This window comes from Crocodylus siamensis, chromosome 11 (assembly GCF_052110815.1).
Source record: "Crocodylus siamensis isolate JL-2025a chromosome 11, ASM5211081v1, whole genome shotgun sequence".
Lineage (NCBI taxonomy): Eukaryota > Metazoa > Chordata > Crocodylia > Crocodylidae > Crocodylus > Crocodylus siamensis.
In genome coordinates this window covers 15,605,158-15,626,602 of record NC_143405.1, presented here as the reverse complement: position 1 = coordinate 15,626,602, position 21,445 = coordinate 15,605,158, and the positions used below count along the sequence as shown (strand labels likewise).

The following is a 21,445-nucleotide window of genomic DNA, read 5'->3' as shown; positions in this document are numbered from 1 at the left end:
AATGTAAATGAAAATACTGATTTTTGTTTGGCTTTGAACATCCGCTGCAAATCCAGCATAGTTATATTTTCCCACCATGTTCCTAGAAAGAAAAGATGCCTAGTAACAAAAGTGAAACTCTCTAAATAATGTGAATGAGGTTTGGATTATGAAAAGGTCTGAAGGGCATTATGCACCTAAATCCCATTGAAATCTAACGACAGATGTTCTCCTAATTTCCTATTCTGCCCTTGGAAATTTTAGCCCCAGTCTCTCTTCCTTGCCCAAGATGCCTGAAATGCAACAAGCAAGCAAAGCAATATAAATGACAAGAAAAACACATTTGACTTTTACAGACTCTTCCAATTTTAATAAGCCCATATGGTGTCAGTTACAATGGTCAGGAAATGTGTTTATTGAAATGGCATGCTTGTTAGCCTGAGATGATCTCTTTTAATCTGTGTTAGCTTTTACATCAAACGTATCTGTTGCACAATTGCTATTTTATTTGGAGATGAATTTAGCTTTAGCCTCAATGCAAAAACACACGTTCCATAACCAATTTACTGGAGGTTTACAGGTAGGAATATCTGATAGGAAATGGTAGCAAAGAAAAAGGCCATGGAACGTTCAAACCCTGCCTTTCTAAGATATTCAGAGTGAAATTGGAAAGAAGAGACTTTTATGTGCTTTACAGTAACTGAGTTGTTATAGCAGCGATGCTTTAAGGAGAGAATTGTGCCACTTATGCACCCACTAAACTCAATTTATTCTTCATTAACTTGGGACTTTTTCCACTGACTTCAAAGAAGCCAATTTTTTCCCCAAGGTATAGTAACTCCTCTTTTGTACTAATGCAGTTATGTGTATTTGCAGGAGACTGAACTATTGTCTGCACATATAAAATGGTTCACATGCTCAGACATAGTCTCTTTGTTTACTTTGTCTTAGCAGATGAAATGTTGTTTCCTGACTGTAAAGAACAGTAAAAATTTCCCAAAACATCCCAGTCAGTTTGCTAGAACCAGAGGCCAAATTTTGTTGTCGTAACAAAATTCATGAAGAAAAGCATAAAAAATCTAAAGCTTAAAGTCCATTTTTTCCTGTTTTGTTTCTTGGTCACCAAAAAAAAAGGATGAGTAGCAAACTAACATAATTTTCAGTGACTCTGCCATTCAATAAACATGCAGTTTATGCAGATTTGATAATCCGTGGGGAAACCTATTCAGCTCTGGCATGAGGAAATGCAACTCAGACTTTTGGATAAAAGATTTTTTAATTGACCTGTGATTTTGTCAATGATGCAACAACCACAATAAAATACAGATTAGTGTTGCATGTTTTTAGAGCCTCTGATGACACTGCCAGCAGCTTGTCTCAGCAAATGAAGTCAGTGCAACACTGTAGATAATTGGAGGAACAGATCTGTCCCGTAGCAGGTGCCATATTTACTGTCCCTTATGAGCTTTCTAAGTTTGAGAAACGTTAAACCATAGGAAGGGGTAAAAAGCTAATATTTAAAACTGGGACATAAGGTACCAGTCAGTGTTCAGCATCTGTGCAACAGAAAAAAACAAAGCAAGAATGAAGGAAATAATCCAGAAGAATGACATTTATAGTTCTTATTGAGTAGATCAGTAAAAGGAAAATCAATGCAAACTTTATTGAACCAAGAAATATTGCAATGTAGAGCTTCCCCTTTGATTGCATGCAATTCTAATAATTTCCTGGGCAGTCTTGTCATTGAGGGACCTGTTTTCTATGCAGTGAACTGGGATTTATGCACACAGTGCTCTTTCACTACTTGTGAACAGTGTGAAAAACAATCCCTCAAAAGCTTTCTAAATGTTGAAGAGGTAGGATTACCCTGGGTTGCTAGCAGTCTCCATACTGGGTTACTCCTGTAACTGCAGTTTATGATATGATAACATACCTTGCAAGAGTAGGTGTTGGGACTAGTATTTTAAAGAAGAGAAAAGTTTTTATCCTCCCAACACAGTGAATTTAGGTGAAACTCTGGAACTTCCCTCCTTTCAACACCTTTGAAAATTCCCCTCTGGGCCGTGTGCATGCTATGTGGATCTGTTTTCTCTCACCTGTCCCTTTCCTCAGTTAGATCTTGCCACCATTCACTGCTGTACAGTGTTTTCCCATGTCTGGGAAGAACTTTTAGCTAACAGAAGGCTAAAAGCAGTTAGTGTAGACTAAGATAGATGTTAAGCATCATATCAGCTAAATGTGGTTATGAAGGAGTTATATCGATAAATTATATCTATATTTCTGTTGCTAAGCCAAAGCTGTAGCAACGTGTAGTTGTAAAATTTATGAACAGGAACATGATTCTGCAAATTCGTGCTGTGTGCAGATGGAGCAATTCCTAAGAGTAAAATTTGTCCTGTGTGCATGATTTTGCCCTGCCTGATGCAGATGCTACCACGCAGCTAGTGGCAAGGATTGCGTTTTTGTGATACCTTTTACTGGGCCAACTGTACAGTTAAGAGAGATGGTAGACAAGCTTTTGGGCACAAATTGCCTTTCTTTCAGTCTACCTGCTACATGTTCTATCATTGAGAATTAGGGGCCTGATTCTCTAGTACCATGAATCTTCTATAGTCAGACAAGGCTTAATCCACTAAGGTGGACTCCTTCTGATGGCTTCAGTGAGCTTCAGATCAGTTATATAAAGTAACTAGTGTCACTTCGCACAGGTGCAACAGACTACACATGGCCCAGGACAGTGGGGATTCAAGCCCTGTGCATTTAGAGTAAAGACCAAATTAAATCAGAAAATCAGGTATAGAGTTACGCTGATGAAACTGCAGTTAGAATCGGACTCCTAGTCCATGTACAACCTAGGCTGCTGAGCTGAGCTTAATTTATATTTTGTGAAGGAAAAAATAACTTTCAGAAATGCATGGCTTTAAAAAAAAACCCATTTGATTTTAAATTCTTAGCAGCTGTTTGCTAACCTTGAACAACCCAGGGGAATCCTTGCTTGTGTTTTGCCTGCCAGGAGCTGCCTTCTGTTACTGCCTAGAAATAACTCAGTGTTGTCTGCTCTTTCATTGAACATCCCTATGCTTTTCTCTTTTCTCTTTATTTGAGGATTGAGTCTGATATCAAGTCTATGCCTAACTCTGAGCTGCTTGTGTTTTACAAACAAAGCAAACCGAGTGCATGCCTGAACCTGATCTCTTGAACTATTTGATGGTATTGGTGGAATGCAGCGCTAATGGCCTAATAATGAAGCTGGCATTTAGATAAAACGAGTGCCCCAAAACTCAGCATGAGCTATGCATCCAAATCAACTAGAAGTTTGGATCAACTTAATCTTAGCAGTTGTCTTGTGGTAAAAGATGATGGGGTGGGACAAGGAAAGACTCCTTTCATTCATCTTTACCTACAAGGCCTCTACGCTTGTGTCACCCCCTCCACTGCTTATGAAGTTAAAATACTTGGTGGGATTTCCTTTAGTTAACCGAGTCAAATTAATCATGGTGATTAAAATTTGACAATCAAGTGAATTTGGGTCAGTGCATGCAGGAGGAAATAGGAGGGCAGGAGGTATCTGTCCTTTGCATGTTTTGTTTTGGAGGTAACCCCCTCTAGATTAGCTCATTGGAGAACCTATTTTCTGTCACTAAAAAAAAAAAAAAGAGAGAGTATCTAGTAGAACAAATCCCACGGAAATCAGAATCTATCCTTGGCATTTCTTTGATCCACCTGAAAAGGAATATGTATGAATGATTTAAGAAATCAGCAGGTTCCTAAGGACAGCCCCCTGCTGTTCAACCTTCTCGCCATCAATTCTCTTATAAAAACAGTCTTACTTCCAAACAGGGATGATCCCAGCTTGTTAAGCAGACATTTCTAAAACCCATATTATAAAATATCCTGAAATTTATAACAAAAGGTGCCTTAAAGCGCACTGGCTGATATCTTCCTTTGCCACGGAAGAGGCTAATGCTTCCTACTGATATAGCCCTTCTTGGCTTGTGTTTGGTTCCCTCTAATAACAAGAAAATAAGCTACCTCAAACTTCAAAACAAACCTTTAGCAACCTATAATATTTCATCAGCACTTGCTTGAACTGTTTGAGGAAACTTGCTTTAGAAAAGAAAAGAAGATGTCCAAGAAAAGCGTGTAAGGGCTGTTTTCTTTTTACAGTTTTCCCAATAGTAGAAGGGTGGGGCTCCTGTGGAGAGGGGTTTTCTCATACTTGCTGCATGTGGAGTGATCTGCACTGACGAATGTTTCTTTTGGAAGGTTTTCTGGTGGCCGATTTGCTGCTTAGATCATGAAGCTGGTAATTTTAATTTCTTTTTTGCGGGCTGTGGTTTCTCATCACGTTAATTTCTGAAGGACACAAAACCTTTACTTTCTGCAGGACAACTTTATCAACCTCAGCTTCCTGCGGCTCTTCAGAGCAGCAAGACTCATCAAGCTCCTTCGCCAAGGCTACACCATCCGCATTCTGCTCTGGACATTTGTGCAGTCTTTTAAGGTGAGTGGTCGCCAGCTGTAAGAATAGAGAGATGTGGGCTAATAGTCGTAAAGCTTTGTAGTATTGTAGCGTCTTCCACAGAGCCTATCAAAGTGCTTTACAAACTCTTTAGGAGTGCTGTTTGTAGCTGTGTTGGTCTATGGACATAGACAGACAAGACTCTTTGAGTAAATATGGTATTTTTTTATTAGACCAACAAAATATATGGAAAAATTATTCTTTGCAAGCTTTCCGGCACAAACACCCTTCTTCAGGCATTGGGAGAGTTTGTTGCTGTTGGAGTGCTTTCCCGGATGGAATAGAAGCAGTGGCGACACATAGGGGGTGCACGGGGGTGCACATGCACCCCCTGACAGGTCGTGCTCCTCACTTAGGCAATGGGCAGAGTGGGTAGGCGGGAGCACCAGTACCTCCCCCCCCCCGAAAGCACTGGCCAGGGAGTGGGAGCGCTAGATGAAGCGCTGAGGCCGCTTCCAGGAGTGCTGTGGTTGCTTCCCAGTCATTGAGATTGGGCATGGAGGGACCTTCCCCCTAGTTGGTGTGATCTCCCACAGGGGGACCCCCCCCCCAGTCACTGACTGGTTGCCAGGGAGGCATGTGCCCCCCCCCCGACTAAGGTGGTACCAGTCGCCCATGAATAGAAGCCAGTATGCAAAATACAGGTCTGTGAAAATGCAAAGGCATGGCAGTAAGGATCAGAGGCCATGGGAGACATTAGGTGTGAGACAGATGGGTGTAGGGGGGAAAGGTGGGAATGTAGACCTGTGATAGAGTGTAGAGAGGTTACCTGGGGTTGCTGGATGGCAGGCTGGTTCTAATGTGCCATAGATCCAATGTCTATACTCTCACAATCTCAAAAGGACTTTCACTTGACAAGGACACTCTTCCAGAGAGATAGATCACTCTTTCGAAAGACACGCCCCCCCACCCCTTGTCCCCTGGATACCACGCAAAGAATTGCTGCAGTACAAAAAGAAAATCCCCACGAATCGTGGATCGCTAGTTATGACATATCATCCCTCCCAGGACCCTATATGGAAAATCCTCAAACAGTTGCAACCCATACTAGAAGAAGACCCATTCTTAAAGTGGTCTTCCCAGAACCCATCCTAGCCTTCAAACAAGCATTGAACCTTGCTAACCTCATCACCAGAAGCAAACTTCCTTTGAACCAAAGCACACTGAATGGATCCAGACCATGCTGGGACAAGAAATATAAAACCTGCCAACACATCTCCACCACTCCCACAATAACTGTACCCCACAAAAGAACCATCAGCATTCCCGGATCTTACACCTGCAGCTCCAGAAATTGAATACATCTCATCCAGTGCGCTAACTGCCCTGATAAAAAATATGTGGGAGAAACCAAGCAACAATTGTGCACCTGAATGAATGCACACTGAAAATCTATCAAAGACAAAAATACCCAATTACCTGTGGGAGCACGTCTCACACGACAGCCACTCTTTCTCCAATCTTTCAGCTGTAATCCTCAAAGGGAATTTAGAAAACACCTTTCATAGACGAGCCTACAAACTTCACTTCCTAAATCTACTAGATAAAAAAAATCATGGACTAAATCAAGATATTGGATTTATGGCACATAAGGTGCCTCTCTACACATCACCGCATGGTGACACTGCTACAGCACCATGCTTGAGTACTTACAAAAGTCGCCATAGCAGTGCACTCTAGCCAAGGAGCACATTGCTGCAGTGACGTAGCTGGCAGTCATGTATAGACACACAATTGCTATGTTGCCTTATCGCACCGTACAGTGGCGTAGCACACCATTGCATCACTATAGGGCGAAGTGCAGAAGCACCCATTATAACCTGCCTGTTATCCAATTAACCCCAGGTAACCTCTCTACATTTTATCAGGTACATTCTATCACCAGGTCTACATTCCTCCCCTTCCCTCTACCTCCAACCTGTTTCACACCTATTATCTCCCATTGCCCCTGATCCTCACTGCCATGCATTTGTATTTTCACAGACCTGCATTTTGCATGTTGCAGGAGAACGCAAAACAACAACAGACTCTCCCTATGCCTGAAGAAGGGTGCTTGTGCCTGGAAGCTTGTAAAGAATAGTCTTATGGGCTCTTGAGGATTGGGTGTCCCTTTGAGGTACCCATTTTATGGAAAGGATAATTTATATGAGCATATCATCTATAACCAGGTCTTTCAAAAGTAATGAACACTCCTAGAATACAGTAAAATTAGTGGATGTTTCAGGTGCCCAATACCTTACAAAATCAGCTACAAAGAGAATGAATTGCAACAGGATTGCAAAATTCCAGTTGGCTGCTCTGATTTCATGAAAACTTCCTTTGAAAAAGCCCCATAAATTTATTTGGAGAAGAGTGCTGGGCAGGGAAGTGGGGAAGAAAAGAGAAAAGAGGGAACTTTACTTGAAAGCTTATAACATTTAGAAAATGGTACCATCTTTGTGGGGGGGAGGTTATTATTATTATTCTGAATAAGAGATATCATTAACACAGATTGCCATTTTCTTTCAAACTCTATCAGGATACCTCTGTGTAGTCATGAGCACATCTGCATTAGTATTTAGTACTTATTGACAAATGATATTGTATTAGTGCTAAAAGCTGCCTCACTGTTATGCCAGGCTCTGTATAAACACATAACAGAAAAGCAAGCCCTGCCTCAAAAAGCATAGGTTTTCCTTATGTCCAGTGAGCTCACATTGCTTTGCAAAGGAGAGCAAGACTCATTAGACCCATTTTACAGTGGGGAAAATGAGACAAAAAGAGTTCAGGGGATTTGCTGAAGGCTGCACAGGGAGTTATCAGCAGAACTACTCAAAAGCTCACATTCACGTACGGCTAACTGTATCGCTTTCACTATGGACCAGATCTGTGATCTGGGTTGCATCAATATGTGTGATGATCTGTGAGTCTGTGTACCATATGTTAGGTTTTCAAATGTGTGTATCATTTCTCTGTAGGCTGAGGTCTGGTTTTTGCCTCTAGATCTTTAGATGGGAGGTTGTGTTTTGGGAGCTGTCCTGTGAACTCTGATGTTTTTGGTTATAGATCAATATAAAACAATTTTATTTTGTATAGGTTCCTTTTATACAAACCGCCCTCCAAAATGCCTTAAGCAATCAGTCAGCTATAAGAGAAGAGAGGAAGAGAGCTCAAAACACATGAGCATGTTTTCCAGATGAGGCTGGGACTGTCATGTGCAAAATGGTAGGATGATGTAGGAGACTGTGCCAAACAGCAGAAGTTTCAGAGAAGTCTCATGCTTCAAATGTGCCACAGCAGCATAGGAGTCACAGCAAAGAGCATTGTTAGATGGCTCAGAGAAATTGAGAACAGGAAGAGCAGAGAGAGGACGGCTGCAGGAAAGCTGAAGCAAGAACCTGTGGGTTTTAAAAGCGGGGGCAATTAGGTAATAAGATCTTGAGTTACGCAAGGAGGCATCAGAGCCTTCAGAATACAGAGAAGGGGGGTGATGTGACAGTGCTTCTTGGTGTGTGGGAAGAGGAGGAAAGCGGTATCACATGCATGCTGTTATCTGGAGAGCTGAGACTTGGGAAGCTCATTATAGGTGCATTGCACTTAGTGTCCTTGGAAAGACTTACGGGCAGGCAGCCTGTGCTTTCCAGTACGCTCTTAAATGTTACGTTTTCACCCAGCTATCAAACTGTGTAACTAAAGGGACCTTTCTTATGACTAAAAATAAATAAATAAACATCCTGTGACAGCTGTTTGATTGCCCTTTTCTTAAGGATTCAGTTCAGGAGTTGGGGGAGATCATTGTAATCCTATCATTGCTTCATTAGACAGCAGAAAAGTAACAAGGAATTACCAGTACTTCCCAGACTCAAACTGTGCCTCACCAAAAACAAACCAGTGCCCACAGAAAGGTAGCGGGGATGTTCTTTTAAGGAAAGTACACAAGTGCGAATCAAAGGTCATGGTTCTGGTTTTATCGCAGACTGCATAATCCTGGATGAGTCAGGTGGGGCCTGACCCTTAGAATTGGAGTTTCTTGAGTTAAACGCTGTATGTGGGTTTTCCAGAGAGATGGATAACTGCAAGATCATTAATAACAGCTGTAATGATGCAAGACAAAGTAAAGTGATCCAAAAATATTGAGGGGCTGAGAGAGAGAGAGTCTGTAAGGAAGAGCTGCATCTGACTTAAAATAGAACCCTATGCAAAATGTAGTGTGAGCTACAGAATAAACCAGTATGTGTACTGCCTCCTAATAATACAGCGTACTGCTAATAATGTGAGCGTCTGAGTGTCTCAGCAAGACTTGAAGCTATTAATGAATACAGCCTCCCAGTTCCACTCTGTGGCAGGTAATTATTGCTGTCATTTGGCCCAAGTGGTTAGTTGATTTACACCGTCTTCTAGATTGCATCTTTATGGAAGAGAAATTGATGATGGAGTCAGGTACTTCAGTGATGGAGTCGGGTACTTCTTTAGTGCACTCCTGCTTATTTATAAAGCATGTTCATAAAATCTCATTTGCTTTGTTCCAGTAACAACCAAACCGCAGAAGACAGTTTTGTTGTTCACTGTTACAAGCCTCTTTCCAGTCAGCCCTCTACACAAAAGCTCATTCTCATAGCTCTTCTCAAGGTTATATTTACAAGTGCTTCTCTGACTGTCCATCAAGCTTCCTTACTGCTGCCTTAGGCCTGGTCTTTCCTTACCTTGTTCAGCTGCGGTACCTCAGAATTAATAATGTTTCTCAGTACATGCTCTTGCTGTCATTAATATGAACCTTGCTGGTTTTTCTGCAGGCATTGCCTTATGTGTGTCTCCTCATTGCGATGCTCTTCTTCATCTATGCCATTATTGGCATGCAGGTAAAGTTTGGACTTCAGTCTTGAACATGAGAACACAGGATTTGCTATGCAGAACAAATCGGATTAGATACTGGGAAAGCTGCCTTACAGCAGTGAACCTCTGCTGGGTGTTTTAGTTTGGGGGGAGGAGTTTTTTTCATTAATTCGGTTCCAGAATAGAAGAGGTGCCAAGAAGGCAAAATGCCACCTTTCTATCCCCACCGCCACATCTTGTGCCAACAGAAGACAGATATACCAATAAATTCACGCTGGGCATGCTAAATGGGTGTTACTTGCATCTCTCTCATTTCTTGGGGACTAAACTTAGCCTGGGCGTGAGCAGCTGTAACTCTTTTTGCAATCAGTGAAAGTCATACCTGTCTATGGTAGTGGAGGTGGTCTGGATATCAGCGAAGCAGGTTGTCCTGTATTCTCATGTTTGATCATTTTTTCTTTCACACCACCTTCTGCCTCTCCCTCCCCACAAGTTACTCCTATTTTGCATATGTTGCATTTTGCAAGTTACAGCATCACTCTCTCTCGGTAACATAAGAATGTAAGAAGTGCCGTACTGGGTCAGATTAATGGTCCATCTAGCCCAGTCTCCCATCTCTGACATTGGCAGAAGTGGATGCTAGAGGGAAAACATTGAACTGGATAGATTTAGAGTGATCTATCCCCTATACATTCAATCCCCTCCTTGGCAGCCACCATTATTCATTTATAGATGCCAGGGGAAACATTTCCAATCATTCCATTCAATAGCTATTAATAGACTGTATTAGCATAGCCAGGTTCAAAAAGGGACTAGACAATCTACATTTACCACCTCCAGTGGCAGTGGATTCCACATGTTAACTACGTATTGCATAAAAAGTACTTTCTCTTGTTAGTTTTAAACCTGCCTCCTACTAACCTCAGTGGATGTCCCTACTTCTAGTATTCTGAGACTTGGTGAAGAACAATTTCCTGTTCATTTGGTCCACACCCTTCATGATTTTATAGACCTCTATAATATTTCCCCTCAGCCTTCTCTTTTCTAAACTAAAGAGTCCTAGCATTTTTACGGTCTCCTAGTGTGGCAACTTCTCCATACCCCGATCATTTTTGTATTTTTTCTAATTTACTACATCCTTTTTGAAACGCGGAGACCAGAACTGCACAATGTATTTGAGATGGAGGTGCCGTGGATTTGTAAACTAACATGATGATGATCTCTGTTTTGTTTCTATTCCCCTCTTAATGATGCCCGACATTTAATGGCTTTTTTTTTTGGTTGCCTCTGCACATTGTGCTGATGTTTTTAGAGAGCTATCTGCAATGACTCTAGGGCCTCTTTTCTGAGTTGTGACAGCTAGTTCAGAACCCAACATATAGTTGAGGTAATTTTTTCCTAGGTGCTTTACCTTGTTCTTGTCAACACTGAAATTCATCTGCCATTTTTTTTTATTTTATTTTTTTTTGCTCACTCACTTTGGTTGGTGAGGACTTTCTGCTGCTTCTCTCCATCAGGTTGGGATTGGACTACCCAGAATAATTTGGTATCATCTGCAAACTTGGAGATTTCACTATGTGCCCTTATTTCCCGGTCACTGATGAAACTATTGAACAAAATTAGGCCCAACACAGATCCCTGTGGAACACCACATTTGACCTCCCTCCCTCAAAAGTGATCATTTAGCCTCACCCGTTGCTTCCTACCTTTTAATTAGTCCATGAACAAATCTTCCCTACAATCCTGCAGCACCAATTTTTTTCCTTTTTTTTTTTTTTTTAAGCCTTTGGTGAAGGACCTTGTCAAAAGCTTTTTGAAAGTCCAAATACATTATGTTAACTGGATCTCCCTTGGCCACATCAGCTTTATGACCAGTTACACCAGTTTGTCGCGTTTCTCATGGCTTACATCATTATTGACTCTGGCTCAGAGATTCCTATGGAAACTTACTCCAGCCTGTAAATGGCCTTAATTGCTTTTGTTTTCTTTTTCAGGTATTTGGAAACATTGCACTAGATGATGATTCCTCAATTAATCGACACAATAACTTCAGAACATTCTTGCAAGCCCTGATGCTACTGTTCAGGTAAATAAAATACAAAATAAAAAGGTTTAGGTTTTCAGTACTGGTAATTAAGCCGCTGTATTATCAGTTTGATAGAGCATGCAACTTTGAAAACTTCCACTTTCTGCTCTTTTTATTCCTTGGCAGTTCTGCTAGAAATATGTCTGCCAAAATTTGAAAGCAAATGGTTTCTGTTTCCTTCCAGCTGTATTCATAATACTTAAATTTTGCTTTTATGTTATGTTTGCACCATGACTGACTTAAATTTTAACCTTTCAAAGCTATACCTTGTTCAGAATGTGTCTGTTCTTATATAGGCTCAGTTTCATTTGAAAAGCAGCATGTCTTAAGGTGAAAAGTTAGTGAAATATAGCATTCTTTCCCACCAACCATGAAGCCATTTTCATGGATCTAACAAAATAAAAAATGCTCCAGAGTCGATAGTTTGTGCCCATTTCACTTATGAATGTGTATGCATGCTATGTGCACACAAAATGGTTAATATTTACATAACAGTACTTCTAGCACCAGTGTCCTGGCTACAGTCAACAAGTGAAATTATATTGTAATGATGTCATGCTTGTAACTAAATAGTCGATTGGGGGGTTTTGATTAGCGTAATTTCTACACAGCCAGATAATGAAATTAGCTTTCTCCTGTTCACTCATGCAGTTGAAAATAGTAAATTGAAATTAATCCTTTCATCTTGACAAAATCAGTTTTTTCAGTCTCATTCCTGGACCTTTTTGTCCAAGTTCTGGTTCAAGGCTCATGATCTAGCCCACTTTTCACTGCAGCAACACTGCAGAAAGTTACAGAGCCAGTTTAACCAGCTACTTGAAGATCCTTCCAGCATACGGTGAATTTCTGGGTAGTAAAGAAAAGGGAGCCTTTGTCTGGTAATCACCAAGGGTTGTATCTTGCATAACTTACAAGAACCTCAAGGCTGATCTAATTTGCATTTAGGTCCCAAAACTGCTTTAGAGTTAAGACCAAGACACATGAGTGGAGCACTGAATTGGAAGTTTTCCATGGATAAAGAGAGTACATCAACGCTCAGGCACCTTTATCCATTACTTTCCCCCTTCATTGATATTTATTAGAATTTGTAATAACTAAGTAGAAAAACAAATCAAAGAGCGAAGATGTTCAGACTTTTCCAGAGAGCTTAAGTCATGGTACTAGCAACATTTTATGAATACTTCACAGTCACTTTCCATGGGTGAAGACACTTCTACAAGGGGTAGAGGCACCTGAGACTTAAGCTCCTTCCGTAAGTTATGGGCCTGATACAGAAATTATTGAACAAAGATTTCTGGACTGTGTTAGGCAAGAAGGCAGAGTAGATAATAATAATGGTCCCATCTGGCTTTAAAACCCATGAATCTGTGAATTACGAAGTTTCAGAATCTCATTCATTTTATAAAAAAAGGTTCAGAGGAGACGAACAGTGACTGCACTAAGAGCAAAAGCACGTTAACTGAATCCTTCTGGAACTTGGTGTGCTTGTATGATTGTGTTTATATGCATGTATGTGTGCATGTGTGGGTTTATGTTGTCCCTTCCTTGTTTAGGCTTCTTTTAGTTTTGTCCCCCTAGAATCAAACATGGCAGTTGGGGTTCACTCTGGGAACATATAAACTTATTCTTACATCTTACTGCAGGACCTGCTGTCATGTGTAAAATGAGAAGAGGGAGAGGAGGTGGGAACAGATTAAAGAACAGCCCAGGAGACTGTCATAAAAAACATATCTGTGTCAGAGTAATCAACCACAGCATTCAGATGCTTTTACATCTGCTTGAAATGATGGATTGAGATAGAAGAGTATACTTTTGTTTCACTTCCTGTCCATTGGGTTTCCAGCTACCATCAAGGCCAGAGCTGTTTGGGATTTTTTTTTTTTTAACTTGTTTGATTACATTTGTCCTTTGTACGTGACTTATTTAAATGAATTGGTCTCACTTTCCATAAACAGAATAAGTTTGTCCTGTCTGAGCCTGTTAGGTTTATTTTGATTCCCAATGACATGAAAGAAAGTTTTCCTTTTCTTTCCTTTTCCGAAGTTGCCAATGAAGCTGATACAGCCCATACCAGTAGAGACTCCTAATTCATGTTAACACTATTCCCTTCTACAGAGCCTTCCATCAAGGAATTACAGGTATTTGATACATGTTCGATAAGCCCCCGGATGCTCCATGCCTTGAGTCTAACCAGGGGTGCCTGGAGTTTAAATAGGTTGAGAACCACTGAATTACAGAAAAAGGGATTTAGCTGTCTGACAGTATACCTTGCAAACAAGGAATGTGGTTATCTAGGCAAGCTTAAAGGAACTTTATGAAGAGGTAGTAATGCATATTTTTACTCCTGTACACAAGCAGGCAATAGACAGAGGAGTTAGTTTGTAACAGAATCTGATAACACTATTCAAACTAGAACTTAAATGGCTAGAGAGGGTCTGTACTGTTGCTTTGACATGCTGCTCAGTGAAAGGGCACTCAGTGGTCTGATTAGCTTTGATCGTGTATTCTCCTGGGGTCAAAGCTACTTGCTCACCCTTCCACTGTAATTTTGTCCCCACCTGCAGGAGTGCTACAGGGGAAGGCTGGCATGAGATCATGTTGTCATGCCTCAGTAACAGAGCCTGTGATCCACGATCTGGCCTCACCAAAGATGAATGTGGAAGTGACTTTGCCTATTTTTACTTTGTCTCTTTCATCTTCCTCTGCTCCTTTCTGGTAAGTCAATCCCACCCTTTTATTTCCCTCCACATTAGCAAGCTGCAGGCTTTACATCGGTCCTCCCTAACTCCTCTGGTTCCCTTCCCACTTAACACAGAGCAGGTCCCTCTTGCCCTCTCTGTATCCTTGTTTCCTGCTGCTCTCTAATTATGATTTATACAACATTAAAAGACAATTCCATTAAAAAGCATTTATTATCATAGTGATAAAACCCCTGTAATACCCAAAGAGATAATTTAGTAATTAGTTTAATGTGAAGGTCTTCATCTTTCTCCCGGTGGGGGGTCTCCTTTTTTGAATTAAACATTAATCTGTTTTGTCTCAACTCATAAAAGGTCTTTTGAAGAATGGGATTGGGAATGGGGAGGGGCTCAGAGCAGAAGGGATGCCATTGATTCTGAATTGCTTTAAGAAACATTCAGCAAAGCACTGTGTTTGTGTTCGTGTGATGGTTTGGGCTGCTGCTACTTTATTCATTCTTTTTTTTTTTTTAATAAATAAAATGACCATCATTTTCCAGTGGTGACTGTTGGGAAATCTTCAGGCACAAAAGTGAAAAGAACGCACAGATCTACTGAACTTGAGTCAGGTCATAGTTTTTCAGGCAGGACTAACAATGATCTTTTAACTAGTGCTACCATGTTTTGCAAAACTCTTTTCATTCTTGGGGCCTGTTTCCCCATTCTGAGACACAGGAGAACTTGGTAAAAAAAAAAAGAATAACCACAGAAACTGAAGGAATAAAAATCATAGCTTTGAACTTTACCAAAACCAAATGTGTTGTCCCCTACATATGACTCCTGACTGTATTCTAGAACACAGAAATGAGCTTCCTGTAGGTTAAGATCTGTTTATGAGTCAGAATTCCTAAATATAGTTAATCCCTGCTACCCACAGAAATATCCTTATGGGAAAATTAACTTCAAATGGCAAAGGGACATACCACCTCAGAGAAATGGTCACCATTGGGTCCCTTGGCCAGCTGGCACCCTCTTCATGACGTATGGCATATGACACCTTCCTGCAAGTATTAAAATTCTTAGAACCCTGCAAATTTATAAAAAGTTGTGGCTCCATTTACAGATTCCTTTAGAACTCCAGCACTGTAAAGCACAAATCTTTCCTTATACAAATCCCTAATCTAGCATTAGAAAATCTCTGTGTTATTTTAAAGTCCATTAACTGTCTTACAGTTTCTTTTTTTTCCCCCCCAATGAAAAAAAAAAAATCTTGCCAAATCGCATTGACTTCCACACCCAAAGAAGAGTAGCAAAATTGGGGGCTGCTGCACATCTGTGTAATATGCAGCCCTGCATGAATTTATTCTTTGAGTCAGTGCTCCCAGGAGTGTTACGGGACTACACCCTTAGTTCATTGGCAGGGAATGCAAAGAGCCCACAAGGTAGGATTAAGTAAGGGAGGCCAAAGCACTCCAAAAATAGACTGTGAAAAGCAAAGCAGCTGGAGTGTTACTGGACAGACCTGTAACTCTCTGGAGCCGTAACTTTTTAAAATGCCTTTGGCACTTCATTGCAATAAAACATGTGGTTCCCCACAAATGATTAAATCATTTAGAGCAGCAGGCTTGCCAGCAGGGTGTGGGTTTATGATTTGTTAGATCTTGTTACATCATAGATTTGGGGGAAATTATGTAACTTATTTGTTTTTCATGTTGTTTTAGATTCTTTATAGGTGTCCAGTCTGACGTCATATTCCCTCTTTAATTTACACCCTTTTACGAATGGAATGAAAAAAATGGGGCCACTTTAGAAGCTGCTATATAGCAGGCAAATAAAACCTATATAGGCCCAGGCTATGATTTGGAGGGATGCAGAACACCCAGGTGGGACAAAAATGTCTCAGAGTTTCCTAGTGTACAGAGGGATTTTAGCTGCTGAATCAGAAATCCTGCCACAGAACTTCAGAGCGTAGGACAGAGGAAAACTGAATTCTGTTCTTGGCATTATTATTGAGTAAAATCATTTCACCTTTCTCTGCCTCAGTTTTCCAACTTAGTTAGTGAAGCCATTTAGTGAGTTCTTTGAGGTACCTACCTGGATGAAGTTTGAATTCATATTAGAATTGTTCATTAGCACGGCGTTAAATTAGAGTTTCTAGTTGTCTTTATTAGTGGCTCTTGAATTAATGGCAACAACACATCATATGCACAAACAACCACCAAAATCCATACCCCTCACCCAGCCAAGAATACCGAGTAGACTCCAGATCCTTTTAAATTACACAAATGCAAACCCCAAACTTAATTGTCTGATTTCATTTTAATGACTTGCAGATGCTGCTCAGCTGGAGACATCTAAATTCAGTTTAATTTTGTTGATCACAGCCAGTGAACTTGCAAACTGCTCCTCTGCAGTGTTTTGTTTTCTCAATGTAATGCCAATAGGCAGCACCCACATCCGAATATCAACACTGCTCTGTGAACAGAACAGAAAGAAATACAGAACGCTGCCCTGTGCCAGTCAGGTCATTATCCAGCACAGGGGCATCAGCTTCATCTTCTCCATGAGGGACTAACATGTTCTTACCTCCCCTTGTGACTTCCTTATTTTAGGATGACCTTCCTATTCCTGTTGCAGCCTGACTCACTCCCACTAAAGTATGGTTGGAGTGTTGTAGCCACGAGGGTCCAGGAATGCCACTGAAGTCATTTTGATTGTCTCCATTGACTTGAATAGCAGTAGGACTAGAGTCTTGTGTAGGAGGAATAGTTGCTATCCTGCAAGTTACGGCATTCCCGTTGTGAGCAAAGGTTTCTTGTGTGCTCTGCCTTTCATCTCAGGGGTCATTTGAGCATGCTAATCTTTAAGATGCTAAGAGTGGACACTCGGGTGCAAGATACTTTTTCTTAGCTACTTTGTCTTGATTTCCTTTGCTCTGAGAAGCACTAAGAAATGTTTTCAGGAGAGGAGCTGGGAGGTCATGGGGTCACTGACTGGAGCACCTGTGCACCTTCTGCTGGCCTGATGAATAAAGAAATGATGTTTCTCAACACACACTCAGTGAGTCACATTGAACCAGGTGTGCCCTGGATTGTATCAGGCGGCATAACTGCATTGGTAATGGAGAAAAGTGTCTGATTAAAATAATAAATATGCAGTGAGTTTCACATTGGTGACAGGTTCTGGGTTAGCAGCCTTGTCAGACAAACTGCTCCCGTCATCCACTGAAGTCAGTAGAATGGGCAGCAGTGTCCCAGTTTCCTGCCGCATACTTCAATCATGACATACAGGAGCTGTCGCTACAAAATAAGAGGATGGTTCGCTCTCCAAGGTGCATTCAGCCCTTGACCTCTCTGCTGAGGATGTCGTAAAGAAACATAATTAGTGCCTTTGGTAGTTTTGCAGGCTTTTGATGTAGACACCTGAGTGGTGGAGTTAGACAAGCTACTCTTATCCTCCCAAATAACTTTAACACTGCCAGGAAAGAGCTGAGTATTGGGTGACCCTGGGGCCATGCCCAGGCCACAAACTTATGTCCAGCAGCACTGCCCTCAAACCTGCTGTGCTGCTTTGGGCACACTAATGCCCCAGTGAGAAGCATTGTAGCTGCGTTGCCACAGCACTGAGGTGGGAAATGCTGAGATAAGTTTTTGTTGAGGGGATGCTTGTGGATTAAGGGGGTACTGCTGTATGTTGGAGGAAGGGATTTAGATCTTGTTAAAGGGATGGGGGAGGAGGATAGAAGGAGTGCCTCATATTATCCCTTGCTTCTCAGTCATCTTGCACCATGCTCTGCTTTTGCAATGAGACTACTATAAAAGGGTACTGTCTTCAGCCTCTGGAGTAAGAAATGGTGAGACTCTCCTAAGGTGCTTGGGGATGGGGAGGGGCCATTTTAGAGCAGTTCCCTGACAGCCACTCTAATTAAAATGCCTCACCATCATGTGTATTCAGCTCCCCTCCCCACTGGGTTTTAAAATGGCTGTGGAGGTGCTTTAACTAAAGCTCATTTGGCAAGTTTTAGTTAAAGTGCCCCCATGGCCATTTAAAAATGTGGGGGTGCTGTACTTATTACACAGGACAGTGAGGCAATTCACTCATTTACGTTCTAATTAGAATGTGGAGCAGACTCGATTAATCTAATTAGAAGACGAACGGGCAAGTCTGTAGGCAGCCATATTGCTGTGCCATTCTCAGTGAACCAGAACTGACTACTTTAAGCCCCAAAGGAAGCGATATCCAGTAGGGCTGTGCAAAACAGGCCCTATTCAATTCGGATTTGGCCCGAATCAGGGACAGTGATTTGATCCGTTGATTCAGATCACTTTCCCCGATTCGATTTGGCCAAATCCAGATCTGAAGTTTCGAAGCTGATTCGGTGAATCAGTGATTCAAACACAGGCACACCTTTAAAAGTTGTTTTTCTACATACCTTAAGGTAGCAATGTGACTCGTGATCACTGTGGTGCTGGGGCGCATCTCAAAGGAGCATGGGGGGCTCTCCAGCGTGCTCAGCAGTGAACCCAGAAGTACTTCCGGGTCTGCCGGGAGCACGCTGGGGGCCCCCTGGCTTGGCAGTCAGCCGCGGGGAGATCCCAGGTGCCCCCTCCCAGATCCAGGAGGTACCAGTCACCAAGCGGGGGGGTGGGGGGCGCATGGGGGCCCCCAGCACGCTCCCCTGTGGACCCAGAAGTGCTGCTGGTCCACTTCCAGGTCTGCTGCAGAGCGTGCTGGGGGGCCCCCTGCACTTGTGTGGGATACTTCGTACGCCCCAGCACTGCAGCGTTCATGAGCTGCCTGCTACCTTGAGGTACGTAGAAAAAACATTTAAAGCTGTGTCTATGTCCGAATCACTGAATCTGTCCAAATCGCTCCGAATCGATTTGGAGAGATTAATGGGTTCTCTGATTTCAATTCAGATTCGGGGTTTTGGTCGCCAAATCAGGCCGAATCTTCACCGAATCGAATCAGGGACTGAAGCTTTGCACAGCAATAATATCTGGTTCTTTCTGACCAAAAGGATGGGTAATGACTAGAATGTAGGAACCACAATTTCTGCTAAGCAAAAGTGTTCTCAGCTTACAGCTTTATTATTCTACCATTTGCGGTTTGCATCTTAAATTGAATCCATGAGGTAAAAGGCAAGTTTCTTTTTTCCCTTCCCCTTTTCCTCCTGTGCAGATGTTGAACCTGTTTGTGGCTGTAATCATGGACAACTTTGAGTACCTGACACGAGACTCTTCCATCCTAGGACCCCATCACCTGGATGAGTTTGTTCGTGTCTGGGCTGAATATGACCCAGCTGCCTGGTATGTATGTAGCATATGTGAAGCACGCACACACGCGCGCACACACACACACACACGCACTGTTTTAATGAGAATACAACTCCATGAGAAAAAATTCCAGAGATCAAAATAACTGGGGCGGTAAATGTTACAACTCAGATTCACTGTGCAATTGAGATTAACAAACCTGATGTCATTCCAAGGGAATTTCCTTTTAAAACTGACCTGAGTGAAAAAGAAAGAAAAAAGACCCTTAAAATTGCCAGATGCAAATGATCCTGGAAAAGGTGTTGATTGTCTCTGAAAACAAAACTGAATCCCTTTGTTTTTTCTACTTTTCAGTAAAAGATAAAAAATATGCTGAATATTACACATCAGCAATTTAGATGTTACTTAGAATTAAGATTCATAAAAGTGGTCAAAAAGCGTCTTAGTTATGTAGCTGTTGTTTAGTAGCCTGGGGGCATGTCTACATGTGATATTAGTGCAACACTAATCAGCTTAGTTCATTCCAGGGTTTATTGCTCCCAGGCGCTGCATTTACATGTGCGCCTAGGATCATAGCACATTGAGCCGGGTCAGAGCAACCCCAGCTGACAGGGGGCTCGGGTGATCAGCCTGCCAGCCCAGGGCTGCTCAGGGCTGGCTCAGTGTGCTGCGGAGGGACAGGCTGGGGCATGAGGATGCTTCAGTGTGGGGCTAGTTGGCAAGCAGCCCCTGGATTGAAGCACCCTCGTGCCCCAGCCAGCTATGTTAGTGTCTACACGTGCATTGTGGTGCACCAAATAATGCCGCTAGTACTTGTGTTGAAAGTACTAACCTATGGTGGAGTTGATTAGTCTACTGCGGCCTAATAGCATTGCATGTGTAGACACTGAGACTTTACGGCAGAGCAACTCCGCAGTAAATGTCTTATGTATATGCACCCATAAAGTACCTTAATAGTTCTAAAAGAAATACAGTGCAGAATGTATATGTCCTCAGGTAACAAAAAACTTGTGATGCCTTTCTTTTCACATTTCCCAGGTGCTATTTCTCCTTAGAAAGTGTGGACATGCTGCTCAACAGCACTTTGAGTCATCATTTACACCTGCACAAACCAAGTGTAGAATGTTAGTAAACCAAGATCATCCACTTATTTACATCTATGATAGCATCTTATACCCACTTTGTGCAGGTGGACATGAGTACCCAAGATACAAGGTAGAGTTAAGTGATATGAGATTGTTAAAATAGCAAGGGTTTAGGTAATATATATAGTTTAGATCAGTGGTTCTCAACCACGGTTCCACATCACCCTTAGATGCCATGCAGGTGTGAGGAGATAAGCAGATCTGTGCAGGCTCAGGCTTGCCCCTGTCTGGCCAGTTCTTCACCCCCATTGCCTAGCCCCTCTGCAAGGAGGTAAGCACTGGAATATATAAATTCATTTTTTAAATTGGGAAACATGCCTTGAGTCCAGTGAGGAGTGCCTTGAGTCCAAAAAAGGTTGAGAACTACTGGTTTAGATATATAGATCATTTTCATTTGAAAATTGTATTGTGATCCTAGAAACCTCCATCTAATGACCTCAGGTTACAGATGAGAGAGCTTTGATCTTTTCAGGAATATGTTGGTAGGTGGATAATGGCTGAAAGCTGAGACACATAAAACAATGATGAGAAGGACAATAAACAATAAGCCTCAGTTCTTGGAGCCTTTCAGTTCTCAGAGAATCTCGAAGAAAATGCCCTGGATGTACATGCTTGCTACAAGAGAGAGTGCTGTTCTCCCTGCTAGGAAGTGAGTTTCCAAATTAAATTTATCTTTGTTCTTATATTCAAAGACAATAGTGGGAAAACCTACAGATAATTGGCTGCAAACCTATAAAGTCCCATGTGGCAGGAAACTCTGAAGTAATAGGAGGAGAAGAATATGTCATTGCAGACCAAAGAGTCAAAATGAAAATTGTAGAGTATAAAATGATCTGAGAGTTTGCTTTGGCAAAGTTGTCTCATTACCGTTTCTGAAGTAAGGTTTACTTTAAAACATTGTACCGAATTTAAGGGCGAAAAGCATTCTGTCAAGTGTAGCCTCTGAA

General features: G+C 41.8%; 1 protein-coding gene across 2 annotated transcripts in view; it reads left to right on the top strand.

Moving 5' to 3' along the window:
* CACNA1B (calcium voltage-gated channel subunit alpha1 B) overlaps positions 1-21,445 on the top strand; it is a 470,294-nt gene that overhangs the window by 402,611 nt on the left and 46,238 nt on the right. For both annotated transcript variants that reach the window (XM_090021362.1, XM_090021361.1), the window contains 5 exons: positions 4,367-4,483; positions 9,274-9,339; positions 11,308-11,399; positions 13,964-14,114; positions 19,259-19,386. In XM_090021362.1, coding sequence (XP_089877488.1) covers positions 4,367-4,483; positions 9,274-9,339; positions 11,308-11,399; positions 13,964-14,114; positions 19,259-19,386 — 554 coding nt within the window. The remainder of the gene's footprint in view (positions 1-4,366; positions 4,484-9,273; positions 9,340-11,307; positions 11,400-13,963; positions 14,115-19,258; positions 19,387-21,445) is intronic.